This window comes from Girardinichthys multiradiatus, chromosome 4 (assembly GCF_021462225.1).
Source record: "Girardinichthys multiradiatus isolate DD_20200921_A chromosome 4, DD_fGirMul_XY1, whole genome shotgun sequence".
In the NCBI taxonomy this organism is placed as follows: domain Eukaryota; kingdom Metazoa; phylum Chordata; class Actinopteri; order Cyprinodontiformes; family Goodeidae; genus Girardinichthys; species Girardinichthys multiradiatus.
This window is the reverse complement of record NC_061797.1, coordinates 19,891,717-19,906,771: the sequence shown is the minus strand read 5'-3', so window position 1 is coordinate 19,906,771 and position 15,055 is coordinate 19,891,717. Positions and strand designations below refer to the sequence as shown.

Below are 15,055 nucleotides of genomic sequence, written 5' to 3'. Positions count from 1 at the left end.
TTTTCTATTTTGGCATGTATGCTGGCGTATTGAAAAACACATTATATGTGCCCAAACATGAGGAATTAAAGGAGATTTTTGTGAACATCAAGTCCTGTCACATCTTTATTGTGTGTGTTTCGCTTATGATGCACTCCAGTTCTGTAGTGTGCGTGTGTATGTGTATGTGCAGTTCACAGTGTTTTGCCACATCTGGATGGGGTACGTCACTTTTGCCATGATGTCAGTGTCTTCTTATTTTTTTAAATCATACTTAAGGATCCACTTACTATCTGGGAATAACATTTCAGTTGTCTGTTAGTGCCCCAACTAGTCAAACAATTATTAGCCAAATGAAACAAAAAGTAGGTTCATCCTCAGTAGGCATGTGGAAGGCCAAGCCCAGTAAAACATTTGTATAAGATAGCCTGAGATCAAGTAATAATATTAATGGGTCCTTGCAGCAACATTTAGGTTGATGCTGTAGCACTGATGCACTTGTGTATACATGAAGTGGGAGAGTTCATGCTCATGTAGCAGAATTTTTAACATGTCAAGAAAAATGATCTGTGACTTGATTTATTTGGTGCTCGGATTCTGCATACTACAGTGTTAAATGAATAGTAAGCAAATACTAGATTATTGTTTTCCTCTGGCATTGTGTCCTCTGGAAATGCCGATGAACAATATTGTGATGAGGTTTTGATGTTTAAAGTTCAAGTCTTTTGTACTTGGTTGTGTATTTTACCACATGTATCAGTCCTAATCAGCATTTTCTCAGTTTGGGCTATGTCTTTCCAAACTTTGTTTGGCCCAGATTTCTCTCCCTTAAACATCCTCTGAGAATAATGAGCATGAAGGTGTGATTTTGGTGTTCACCACCAGGATTATCATTCTAAAGGGACAGGCCATGACCAAACCTAAGATATGTATGAGAATGCCAGGAATAGCAAATGACTTAACACTTAACCTTATAAACAAGAAAACCGCAACAGAGGAACTGCAACAAATAGCTATTAATTCAATCAAAAAATATATATATATAGAAAATAAGCATGCAGTGTAAAATGAAGTCCTTGAGGCAGAGATAAACTTCCCACTCTACATTGAGATAGCAGATGGACATTTTTTCTAATCTTGCGCTTCGTGAAAAGACTGACTCAGGAAGAGTAAACTTGTACTCAAGCACAAATGTTAGTGTGTACATTTCTTTTCAAAATGTGTAGCAAGAGAGTACAGTGGCTAATTTTTGTCTCTCCCTATTTAGTCTGGTATATGGTTGAACAACTATTTTATAAGAAGGCCATCACTTTTATTCAGAAGTTTCTAGTTTGACACAAAGTCTTTACACTGAGCTGGTTATATGGTTTAAATTATTTAGAAACCCAATTGTATTCAAAAATCATTGAGATGAATGGTAAAATTGTTTAGGTTCAGTAATAGACAAATAGTAAACCTGGGCAACCTTGGCTATTACTCCAAAAAGAGGAATTCAAATTCTACCTTTTTACACTGACTGACATGTTTGCCACCTCTATTTATAAATGGATGAGCGCAACGAAAAAAAGTTCACTTTATGTATTCAGTATACTTTTCATAGCAGATTATGCACACACAGCGATGTTACAGTGACTTTGGTGATTCTTGAGACCAAAGTTTAGAGCCAGCTGTACTGTTTTATGGTTTATGCAGGGACAAGGGAAATAGTTTACAGTTAAAACAGTACCTGTTTTGTTTTGTTCCGAAAGAATACAATGTGTAACTTTTCAGGACTGCAGATTCACACTTCATATTCTAAAATACTGACCAACTTTGGTGTTTTTTTAAAGGACAAAAATGGAGGTCCTAAAATACAGGCTTACAAATACTAACCCACACTACTCTTCTTTAAAAAAATACTTTGATTCATGCACGCACTTCATCATGTCATGACTGTCTGGTGTAAAGAGAACCCACACACTGCAGACAACCTTCTGGCTATCAGTTGTGTACTCAGAAAAACAGGGAGCATTATTTTCCAATATTACCACTGGGTAATGAAATAAAAAAAAAAAACAATTGATAGAGTTTTGGCTTTCAGTACCGTTACCACCTACTAAGCCAATCATTCTGCAAACGTTGTTAAGCAAGCCGTTCTAGTTTCTTCCCCCAATATCTTTGCAATAAATAATGAAAGAAAGAAAGAAAGAAAGAAAGAAAGAAAGAAAGAAAGAGGATTTTATTCATGTAAATTAGGATTTATGACAGGAACCAGTTGCACAGAGGCTAAATAATTCAAAATTAGAATGCTTTTTTTCATGCCACCAAAAACATTTTGCCTGGTAACAGTAGACCAATCAAATTGATGAGTAGTTCAAAGAGGTCCAATGAACTTTTGCGAAAAATCAAGAGCACTTTCACAATTCAATAACCCGTATTGTAAACCAGACATTTATATTCACCCTCATCAACATGGAAAATCACCAACGGGTTTCGAAAGGCTGGACTGCTGCGTGATTAAGGGGACCGGGTGCGCTCAAGTGAGAGCGTCAACGAAGAGGCTCAAGTAAGTGACGAGATCCTGAGGCTGTTCAATTCAGACACTGAACAACAGGACTTTGATGGTTTCAGTGCGCAGGAAGAAGATGAAGAAGGCGATCAATGACTTTTGACCTGGTAGGCTGCAGTGTATATCGGTTAGGAGATATTGGAATGTTGTTCAGCACTGTTCAGTAAAAAAGCTTTAGCAACAAAATTTGTGTGTTACTGATAACGTACGTGTATTTAAAGGTAGCCGTGTTAGCCGCTGTTCGAAAAAAGCATTTGCAATATGCATTTGTTTATATTACCATACAGATTAAGTTAAAAATTCCTTACGTGTAATATCTTTCTGTGTAAATCATATTACACCGTGGGACACCTGCGGCTTAACATCCGATGCGGCCTGTACGTACAAAATTGGTTTTCTTTCTAAACATTAGAGCAGGCAGCTTTTAATCAGGTACGCTCTGTAGTCCGGAATTTACGGTAGGTCAATCTGCAATGTGGCTTAAAGACTGTACACAATATTAAAAATGCATGCAAACTTTTGTTATATAACTAAGGTATCCTGTCGTCCTCACAAAAAGTTCACCGTCAGTAGGACTGTGGGATATCTGCAATAGCTGCTGACAGAAAGTCAATTTTTTTAAGCATTTTTTATACAGACAGCAAAACGAATTATGCAGTTTCAGGACTTCTGAAGCTTTCAAAGAGTATGCACTTTTCTGACCACATTTTTTCCCTTATTCACAGAGTTAAATTTGTATCAAAGTACCTGGCCTTCTCACTAATGTTCCTTCTTGTCAGAGACAAAGGGGTTTTAAGACTAGAGAATTTGGCAGTCTCTACTACTTGCAGGCATTATTTCAACCCATCCATCTAGCTAGGATAATAGAGAGTCCTTGCCTTTCAACGCCTGGAGGAGTGACCAGTTATCCCAAACCACCAGCTCTGTTGTTAATAAAACAGGGGATGGGAGGATCATGCTGGGGATAAAAAGGAATAAGGATAGAGAGAAGGTTGGAGGAGAAATGGGCCCATGTTATTTTGACAGACGCCTTGCAAAGGTGAAGTTGATCACAATCAGCAGCCAGTTGCCAAGCTGGCAGGGGTTCTCTTTTAACATCTTAGCTTTGGTTGCTGTGAAGATAAATTTAGCTCCATCGCATCTCTCTCCAGAGCGTGGAGAGGGGTGGAGAAGTGAAGGGGGGGTGGGGGGTGAGAAGAATTGGAGTAGAGAGGTGGGGCAAGCAGTGTTAGGCTGATCTAGCTAATGGCCAATCTGACCTTCATAGAAAGTCAAATGGTACGAACAGAGAGTAGTGTGTCATACAAAGCCACTACAGTTTAATCAAGGCTTTTACCATTATTCTTGACCTCACTACTAGTTTCATCAAGTAGCTGAAATGTCATTGATTGCTTAGAATGTGTGTAAAGAGAAAGTATCAAGCAGGGTAAAACAAGTGAAGTACAAATGAGAAAAGAAAGAAAAGGGTTTGTTGTTTTTGTGCCAGATTTACCTGAACAAGAAAAAAGATAGTGTAACATAATATAACTTAAGTGCAATTATGATTTGGGCATAGGTGTTTGGGTTGCAAAAAGACTTAGTAAAGCATAATAACGTATAGAAGTAATAACATTATGTATTTTAGAACAGAATCCGTTTCATATGAAGTAATATTGCCCTTGGTCTCCCTTCCTCTGTCTGTTTTTATCATATATTTCCACTCTGCAGCACATTTCCCTGCTGTACCTGATTGAGATTTGGTCTCAGGCAAAGGCTTACAATGACAACCGCACCTCTCCTAGGATCGCAGTTTATCTCATTCTAAAGTTTCTCTGTCAACAGTTGCTGTAGATACAGAGCATTTTTAAACCCTGGAAAAAAAAAAAAACCTTTGTTGTTGCAAATAACAGTTCTGTGCCAATACTACTGCAGTCAAGAATGCAGATTTTATTCTACATGAATCACAGAAGGTTATCCAAAGTGTTACAAAAAACAGTCTGTTGATTTTGGTGCAACAATCAACTATATGGAGCTCTAGAATAGTTTTTATTCTTTGAGGTTTAAAATGACAGAAAGTATTTATAACTTTCACATTAAATAAAGAAATAAATAGTCTTGTGATAGGATGTGTTTTTATCAATTTCAGTTTATTTATTGCAGTGTCAAACGAATAATATCAGGCAATCTACAGCAATCTAGAGATTTTTGACACTCTGTGAGCTCCATTGTGTCTCCATTGTTTTTCCACACTCCTTTTTTGTGGACCTTGTCTTTCTGAAGGAGGCTGTAGCTGTCGCAGAGTGCTGTTGCCATGGCACGCTTGTTCTTGGCCCGCAACAATGGTAAGGTGGGCCTTACTGTCTAAGTAACATTAACACGAATGCTAGATTCGGGGCTTTTAGGCAGAAAGCTGCATATAAGGATTTCAATGCTGCTTTTTACAACTGTTAATTTTGTGATATTGCAAAGCAAATATATCTAAAACCCAAATATGTTGGGAAAACACAAAGTATAAATCACTGATAATATTCCATCTTGTCTGTTGGTCCATATACAGGCCAAACATAGAAATTTGCAGAAAACAATCTGGCTTTTCCATGTGAACTGAACATTGCAAATGTTTCAAAATGCAAAAGCCTTTTTGTCTTAAACTATTGATGTTTTTCTCAAGCATTTTCTGACTACACACACATATATAAATGGTTAACTGAACATATTAAATGTAACTAACTTTAAACTATTATATGATAATTCTTAAGTGTTTGTTTGGAGAAAACGTAGATCAGTGGAAAAGGTATCAACTGATTGTATGAAAACTTTATGGATATATATGCTACAAAGAGATACAGCCCATTTACTGTGATTTTATAATTGAATCTTCCAAAGTGGTGTTCCTGCAGTATTATTGGATATTCCATTTCCAAAGCTCCTAAATTATCCTCTCTAATATCAGTTCATAGCCAACAGGATTTTCAGTCGAGTGTATTTGAAAAATCTAAAACTTCTCAGCATTAAAAGCACCAAGCATGTATAGCAGTTTGCTAATGTGATTTTCCAGTCTGGTCAATAAGTAAATTTCAAACGAATACATTTAGGCATTGTACAAACCTTGTAACTGTGTCCAAAGTTAGTTCATATCCAGCTTCTATATGGAGGCCCATCCAAGTATTGTTTTTGACAGCTGCATCATTTCTTGAGTCTTAGCTCAGTATAAATCAAAGGTTCTTTACACTTTAAAGGTAACATATTATTCTGAAGTTTACATCCGTCCTGGAGCTGTTAACTCTTAATTATTGTTGCAAAAGCTTGCTTATGCTGTTACGTGCCTTGCTCTGTAACAGGCTGTATCTAAAAGGATATCCAATGTGGGTCTAAAAGTGAAGACATGGAGAACATTTTGTTAAACATTGAGTCCTGTTCCATCAAGTTCCTGTTTTATATAGTATGTCTGTATTGGGATCAAGGTTGTAAAATGTACAATTTTCTACTGCGTCAAGGAGCTTTGAGTTTACCATCTTGTTTTTGTTGTTGTGTTTTCCTAGTTCCTTAGTCGGTGTCTGCCATCTGGGGGTGAAAACACAATTTTGTGTGCAGTCTGTAAATTGCCTTTGTTGTCAAATAATTATTGTCTGAATTAACAAATGGCCTTGTCATTGGAACCGGTTTAAGCATAAACCATGCTAAGGAGAGTGAATCTCATCTATACAGACAGAGCATTTGCATAGTGCTGAAAGTAATCAAACATATAGTTTCAATAATATTTAAAGATTATCTTTTGCTTCTTTCTTGAATCTCCATTCTTGTTAATTACAGTTAATGGCTTGTTTCTCCTCACTTGGAAATAAGTTATTTTGTATTCACTTTAAAATAAATATTAAATAAAATTCCAGTTATCTAGACATTATGCATATAGGTGGCAGTAAATGCATTGATCCTGAAGAGTACAGGGACCACAAACTGAAAAACCTCTAATAAATCAGTGTGGCATATGCAGTCCATGAGGTGATTATCCCAGTTCATTAATGTATTTTCCCTGCTGCAAGGAAGGACTACTGTTCGGATGCAGTTAGTTTATTGCGTGTCGTGACAAGTGTTCACAATAAGCACAACAAACCAATTCTTCTCCACTCAATTTGGAATAAACCATTCATGAAGAAAGGTGTCTCTGTAGCCAAGAACTGCTAAACAATCAGCCCAAGGATTCACATATAGGATGGGATAATTTCCACCAGCTGTGCCTTTTCACGTTAGCTCCTGCCCTCTCTCACAACCACTCCTCCACATGCAACAACTCCCTGATGCACTCGGAATGACAGAGGAAAGAAAATTATCGAACACCAATACAATAAAGCTGTCTGGTAACTTAATAGGCTGCTGAGCAGGGGCAGCGTGGCCATCTTGCTTTGAGGCGATAATGAGAGTCATCAATTCCTCTTGGGCTAAAAGAAAAGGGCCCGTGTGAGAGAACATGCATTTATGTGAATGTGCACGTGTATGTTTGGCTGTAAGTCTTTTTGGTCCAGTGAGGCCCAATAAACACACACCACCATGCTCTTACAAAGCCAAAGGGAATATTTGCTGAATTCAGCTTAAAAGACAACTGCGAGAAATGCTGTTCATTATATCAGGCCAACATCCAAATAATGTTGCTGTAAGTTTTAGGGAGACACAAAACATACACTGTCCTATTTATTATATTACAGGTCCCTTAAGCAGTTAAATGTGTGCGAAAAATGTCCCAGGTTAATAAAACAATAAAAATGCACCATAATGGAGGTGAAAGAAAGATTTACCAGGATTACTGAAATAATAATTAATAGAAATTGTTGTGATTTGTTTCTAGTGACAAGATTATTTGTTAACACTGAAGTTTTACTCTTAAAACCTTTTTTGAAAGTCGATGGCATTAAATACTTGTTTTTGTTTATTTAAATCCTTAGTGGATGTTCTATTTAAATAAATACAACATATGATATGATCATAATATTAAATATTATCAAAAGTTTCATTTCTACTATCAATTGAAACAGTTGTGTGTGACATCTGTTTGTTAGTCTTAGGCTAGACTGGATATTTTGCTTGTGGCATAACAGTATGAATATAAGGGGTTTTCTTTAGTTATGCTTTATTATATATTCAGCAAAATTGATTCTACTTTATATAAAATGAATGTAGGAATGTGTGGCAGATGATGCAAACTGTGGTCAAAAGGCTTTGTGTGTTCTCTGTGATTTCTGTATTTAAGAAAAAGATGAAGTAGAAAACAGTCCATGTGTGAACAACAGCGAGAGGCTTTATTTCACTCTACATTTTCTTTAGTGGTTAGTTTAGTGTTAGTAATATTTACAACAACTAAAGAAATTCCGACCTGTTGACTGTGCTGATATCAGCTACTACAATAAAATCACTGTGTGATGCAGTGGTGTGCCTGATGGCATCAAGGGAATCTGGGTAAGAAGGACTGCTTTGTGTTTACACCATTGCCTCGTTAGCTTTTCCCTGCTTGCTGATAGTGGACCCAGGGGGACACAGCAAGCATTAAATATTTAATGGAAAGAAAACTGAGGGTTCAATGTTTGTGAACATTACTGCTTCATAAAAAATAAATATATGCAAATGTTTTCTCAACTGTATATTTAGGAAATGTAGATATAAAAAGGTTTAAATGTTTTCATAAAGAATAAAAAGTATAAAATGTGTCAAATTCTTTAAAATTCGGGATGGAAGTGGTAATCATATCAGACCTTATATCATTACATTTATTATGTAAAACTCACTTCTTCCGACAGAACAAAGTAAACTAACTCCTAATGAGTATTTTGGAAAATACTTTGAAGTACTACAGAATGTCTTTAAACTCTTAAAAAGTAGCAAATGTTGTACAGAACAGGTACAATGATAGGTCATGTTGGGACCACAGCCATGGATTTCAACATGAAAACTGGTACAAACTTTTCTGGAACTTTCAAAATACATTGCATTTAACCGACTTCCAGCACAACTTCAGAAGGGGAAAGGGGGGTAGCAGTGGACTTCCCATGATGCCACTGCTCGTATAAGAGCGAGCCGCGCCATCAAACAGCTACGGAGGTTAGCTGAAGCTAACCCTTTTGTTCACAGAGCTTTCTTCAAACTTTGTTTTCGCCCGGACAATTCCTCCTCAGCACGGTTCACATACAAGGTTAGGGTTTTGGCAGAGAAAGATTTAGGATGAAATGATCTGAACGTTTTTATGAAGTTTGGTTTTGTTTGTGTGAAACTCTGCTATCTTAGTCCTAGCAGGCTATCTGAAGCACATGTGCTCTGTTTTGTGTTCTGTTTGTGTGATTTTAAAGTTAAGACAAACTTTATTTAAAGGGTGATTTTAAACAGAAGATTGATCATAATGCGCTTATGCATTTTAACCCTTTTATTGGCGGTAATTTTAAAGGTGTGTGTTTGATTCTGGTGCTAACCTATCAGCTGCTTTTGTTACCTTTCACTGCTAACAGGTAAGGCCACGTGCTTGCATACTTAGGCCCATTTCTCCAGAAAGATTTGGTTATTTTCCAAAATACCTCCTTAAATATTTGATCATTTCCTTAATAATATTTCTTTAAATATTTTAATAAATAAAGGCAGCTAATGAGACACTGTTGAGAATTAGTCATCCAGAAGGTTGGTTTTATTCAGCAGATCATTCTTTAAAACATTATTTTAATAAAATAATATTTTATCTGATCTTGCATTGTGAATGGTTGTCTAAAGGTTTGCTGATTATTGCCTAAGTTAGTTCCAAGACTAACTTAACTTCACTTCCAGATTCTTCAAGATAATCCTTGGTTCTCAAACATAAATAACATTACATGGTAATGTTGCATCACTCTTTTGGTCATGATTTTCAATCATCTTTAATCAACTTGTTTATATTGTACATAGCCCATTAGTCTTCGTTATTCTGTAATTCTGCTTGGTAGTTAGTTGGATTGTTTTAGCATAGTGAAGAGTTTGTTGATTGAAATATGTTTGACTTTGAGTTGACTTATTTCTGTTAATACATTCTTGTATTTTAAGAAATTGTGTGAATTCATTCCATGTGTGTGCAGAGTTTTGCTGTTCAATAATGTCAGAGCTCCTCTCACACCTTTCTATTTGTCCTAATACCATCGCCTTACTGGGCTGGTACTCACAGGATAACCCTTAACAGACCAAAATATTATTTGATAAAATATTAAAATTAAATATTAAATAATATTCTCAGATTCATAGCCCCTCAGATTTATAGTCACAACAGTCATAAATTGCTGTAGGTTTAATACAGATTTGGAACGGTCTCTATTAAAATATGCATTTCTGTAAATGTATCCATGTGTACATGAAGAATTAAAGGTGTTAGCTAAGCAAAAAAGATTAGATAACTGTAATGTATGTGTATAAAGGTTTTTTTTGTTTTTTTGTTTTTTTTACCTTTCTCCCATACATGCCATTTATTCCTAAATTAGGAAAATAAACCAGTGTTGGTTGTTACAGAATGTTCCGACTTTGTAGAAACAAAGGTGACATGAGAAATTACAATGATCACCTTGCTATACTCAAAATTGTTTTAATTTTCTGTTTAAGAAAATAAAATGAAAATGTGGCCAGATTTTACTACTTCTTTCTTGAAAGATGCTTCCACACTGTAAAAGTACATTTAATCTACAAGTTACAGTTAAGCTAGAAATGTATTGATTATCTCGGCTTTACTTACTTTTAAGTAATCTTTTAATTTTCCCAACATGTTACATTTGACTGGGAGTAATATTAACGTTTTGGAGTGGCTAAGCCAGAGGTCCAAGTTGCAAACCGACAGAGAATCTTTGGAAGGAGCTATAGATAAATATTATGACAAGGAGCCCTTTGACCTCTAAATTCTATAGCTCACAATCTCCAAAGGTAAATCATCAAAAACCAGCGGAAACATGTAAAAAGCTGGTCAGCAGCTATGAGAGGGCTTTGATTACTATGATGCCATTAAAGATTTTTCCAATGAAAACTGAGAAAACATGCATTTTTTTAAATAAAATAAAATTAAATAACATATAAATTATATATTAAAATCCAAATAAATGCTCTTTTTACATTCCTTTTATATATTTTTTTAAAAGGTGCTTGTCTTGTTTCCTCTCAGAAAAAAACAGAGCGTCCCAGTTGAATAAAAATTACTTTAGATCAACATCTGTTTGATGGTATGAAAAACAATTAAGCTTTTTTGCATTGCGTATTGAACTGTGTAATAAAATAAAAAAATGCTGTTAAGTAAATTACACTTGGTGTGTGGTGAAATTTTTAAAACCTCTGCTGTAACAGAAATAATTGCAAGCAACTGCCACTATCTGTGACGCACAATGCCAGAAATGGGATTCACAGAAATATCCCCACAACATAAACAAGCAAAAATAAACTTGGCACTGCAGTGAGCAATGGAGGCAGATTATGGTAAGAGTCCAAACCCCCCCTCAGCCCTTGTTGATAAACTGTAGCTGAGAAAAACCGACATCATTAAGATTCAACAGTGCAAAGCGACACAAGCAAACCTTCTCTAACCCCCTGATGACTATCAAGCACTGTGTTTTCCAAGCATGGAGGTAATGAGACAAATACTTATTACTCAAGAAAAAATGGCACGAATATTAGCATTACATTACCCCGGAATTTAATGATGTTTTGAGTACAATATGTCACTGTTACAAAACATTCTTAGATTTGTAAAGAGAAAAAGGATGAAAAACTTGAAAAAAATGTCCATTCTGTTATGTCTGTTACTCTAGTGTTCCAAGCAAGAATGGAGGAAAGAATGAGAGAACCATATTTGCCTTTTGCATGGAATGCTAAGGTGATAATGGTCTTTAAAATAATTTGGGTTTTATGATATGAAATGATTTGTATTGGGTGAAACTCTAATGATTGTTCTGGGCAAAAATGGTACCATCAGTACTCACTAAAGGGGTGCAAGGGGTCCAATATTCAGGATTCAGCTCTGCTCGAGGACGAAGGTCCAGATATTCAGGGTTCAGTTCAGTTCGGGCACGAGTTAATGTTCCCTTTATGGAAATAAAAAAAAAGGTTCTGTTAGAATGTGATATATATATATAAATATATATATATATATATATATATATATATATATATATATACTGTAGTTTTGTTTCCATTAACACACGTGTACAGAAAATAAATACTAATTTTTAAAAATAAATTAGCCAAAATTAATTGACAACAATGATGCTTTTTTTTTTTACCAAACTTAATGTCTTCTCTTTTGATAAACTTGGTTTTACACTCTTGTTCTCAATATATAAAATATTTTATTGACAGCAATATATTTGTTTAAGATGCTTATTCAAAGAATTTACATAAAGTTTCACCAATAATTTCTATTAAAGGAAAAGAAAATGAGGTTAGAATGTAGTTGCCCGTTCCTGAGGTCCTCTGTCCTAAGTGACAGGCCATTGGAATGGACTGATTCTGCTGGGCCCCATGTGCTCTATGATATATACTGTAATTATCTGCTGATTCTCAAAATGGTTGTGTGTAATGAGGCTATGCTGCATAAAGCCCCAGGCATAAATCACTGTCTTTAACTGACTTCCAGATGACCAGCAACAACACAGAGCAGAGCCATGGAGAGAGGAAAAAATGGGTTATCTAAGAAGCACTACTGTAAAATTGTGTCTCTTATCAGCAAAAACCATATTGTCAGCCTAAATAATTTCAGACGTTATTTTTTCAAAAAAGTACGAACCGGCTTGGATTTATTATTTTTATTTTTTTGCTTATAGCTCAGCTACCAGTTTTTTAACTGCTAACAGTCTCTTTTAGCAAAGCAAAACAGGTAACGTATGCGCTAGGCTGAGTCTTGTTGAATGACACGAGTCTATTGGGCAGTCTGTGGTCCTTGGAATGAAACTGCTTCCAAAATCAGACACAGATACACAGCTGTGAAATAAACAAACAACATTCCTATATAAAAACAGATATTTTTAATGATGTGATGAATTACATGGTGTACGATATTTGGTAATTGGTACTCTAATTAAAAACAAAAATGTTATCTCTTGAGAGTTGTCTCCTCAGATATGTTAACGTGATACATATTGAAATTGATTATTTTTAATCCAAGGCTGGAATATCATTATTACATTGCATTTATTGAAGGAATTATTTCTTTTTTATACAATGAAAACGAAAACAAAATATATAAATTATGTGAATAAAATACATGCTAAATTTGTAAGCATTGTTAATGAGTAGTGAGTGAGTTCTGAAGGAGAAATCTCAACTGCAAAATTTGAATAACTTTAATGAGCCTCAACCATCAGCCAGATAATATATTAGAAAAGCTATAGAAAACTGCACTTAAACACTGAATGCATGTCTAAAGACATAGTCAATTATAGCACCAGGGTAATAATAGTAAATTACATTGGGTTACATCATTATCGTGAGCCACATGAACAGGTGGTGGATAAATTGGTCGGTGTTTTAAATGTTTATAACTTGCAGGTTCACATCATATAGTAACAGAGGGACCATCCAAACCATTGGAAAAACACAATAGAATGCTGTCCAAAGACCTGTGCTAAATTTACTGTATTAGTAGGGTTAGAAATCAGCCTTTCTAAAATGTACTCACGCAATTTTAACGAGACATGTTTCTCACCACAGTTTCCCTTAACAATTCTTCCAGTTATTGAAATACCAGGGAAATGGGTAAAATGCAACCGAGAAGCACTCAGTACCTCTATCTCATTATGTGTTGGCTTATTATATGATTTCAAGTGTCTGTCATTCTAATTAATGGAAGTGCTGTTCCATAAACTTCCCAAAATGTGGGGTTATTTATTAGTATCTAGCCATTTATCACTAGTATGATAACTGACAGAGAGAAGGAAGTGAGAGTTGGAAACATTATAATTGATCAATTTTCGCTTCACATTGTCAGAGTGACTGTGGTAATTTCCCTGGTTGGAGCTGACAGCATTACACGTTACACCTGTCAACACTGACAACAAATATAAGCAGCATGAATAAAACAGTTTTATTGAGATTTCCTGAGTGTCCTGCAACTGCATGAGGTGAACAGCACTTTCCCCTACCTTAGCATAAACTGGACTGTTATTCATCAAAATGTTGCAACAAAGGATTAAGAGTTCATTTAAGTATGGGACATGTTAAAATCAGTGGTGTTAATGACAGCCTGAACATGACTGATTTAGTTTAAATTTAATGAATAGAGTATGGCAATGGGGAGACGTTTCTTGTTACTAAATGGCTACCACTGGAAGTTCTCAAGTAATTTACAGTGTTTTTAAATTTAGGGATTAAAATTAAACTAGCACAGCATCATTCTGTTACAACAGCTTGAGGTAAATGATTCTGTGTAATTTTGTCAGTAGTGTTCTGTCATACAACTAAATGATTATGGAATCTTAGATGAATAATAGATTTCTACCTGGTGTGTGTGAAACTGCCATCTACTTTGCTGCTCTACTACAAGAAACTGAACTTGTTTTGAGTTAAATGCAACAATCATTATTTAGCAAATGTTGCTGCATAGTCCTTAAGAGTAGTTCCTGACTATCCAAAGCTTTGTGGGGCTGTGTTTTGGTAATTGGTAACAGAGTGTTAGCAATAGCATGGGGCATGGGGTCCATTTGTTTCAAATGGATGCCATTAGATTGCCATCAGGGGAGTTGGAAGTTCTGGTGAACACCTCACGCCTCTTCTTTCAGCTGCTCTTCTGCAGGTTTTATTGCACCCACAGTTCTGCTGAGGAGTGACACAGTTACCATATGGTATAGGAAAATAGGAATAATAAAAGTAATATGTTTAAAAACATTCAGAATGCATTCTACACCTGAAAGGTAGAATGTATTTTTTGAATTACTTGTCACTGGTTATATTATGGCAGATCAGTTTATTTAGTAACTTTTTTGTGTATTAGCAAAGAATGACAAAATTAAATAATTTAAATTAGAGACTTGAGATAATCTTAAGACATAGACATGAATAGGAGGGTTTCTGGTTTAAAAACGTGTTCTCATCTCTAAACGTTTAGCAGAGGATGTGGTTCTGTTTAAACCTTCAGGTCATGACCTTCAGAATGCAGGGGAGCAGTCTGAAAGCACCTGGCGATAGGAACCAGCTTCCCTGAGTCAGAAGATATGCCTCTCAACCAAAATAAAGGTGGACTGCTCCCTCCAGGTCATGAGTCATTCTATACCACTATCTCAGGAGCTTAAGTATCTTAGCTTTTTGTACACAAGTGATGGTAGGATGAAGCCAGAAATAAATAGACAGATTGAGGCATCGTCTGGAGTATTACCGCCACTGCTCGGGTCTATTGTGGTGAATAAAGAGCTGAGCTGATATACCGGTTCATCTCAAATTTAACCCTCATTCATAGTCCAAAGAAATGAGCTTCACTATAGGTTTATCAGCTCGAAGTAAAGCTCAAAGTAGATCTTTCTAAGGGAGGTGGTTCAATCGTCTGATTCGGATGCCTCTATGACTCCTCAGGTTGGATGT

General features: G+C 35.7%; 1 protein-coding gene across 6 annotated transcripts in view; it reads right to left on the bottom strand.

The window, feature by feature from the left end:
- Window positions 1-15,055, bottom strand: part of LOC124866815 (protocadherin-9) — a 256,850-nt gene that overhangs the window by 170,956 nt on the left and 70,839 nt on the right. For 4 of the 6 annotated variants that reach the window (XM_047362778.1, XM_047362773.1, XM_047362776.1 and 1 more), the window contains one exon: window positions 11,467-11,568. The exons of the other annotated variants lie outside the window; for them this stretch is intronic. In XM_047362778.1, coding sequence (XP_047218734.1) covers window positions 11,467-11,568 — 102 coding nt within the window. The remainder of the gene's footprint in view (window positions 1-11,466; window positions 11,569-15,055) is intronic. 6 annotated transcript variants of the gene reach the window in all.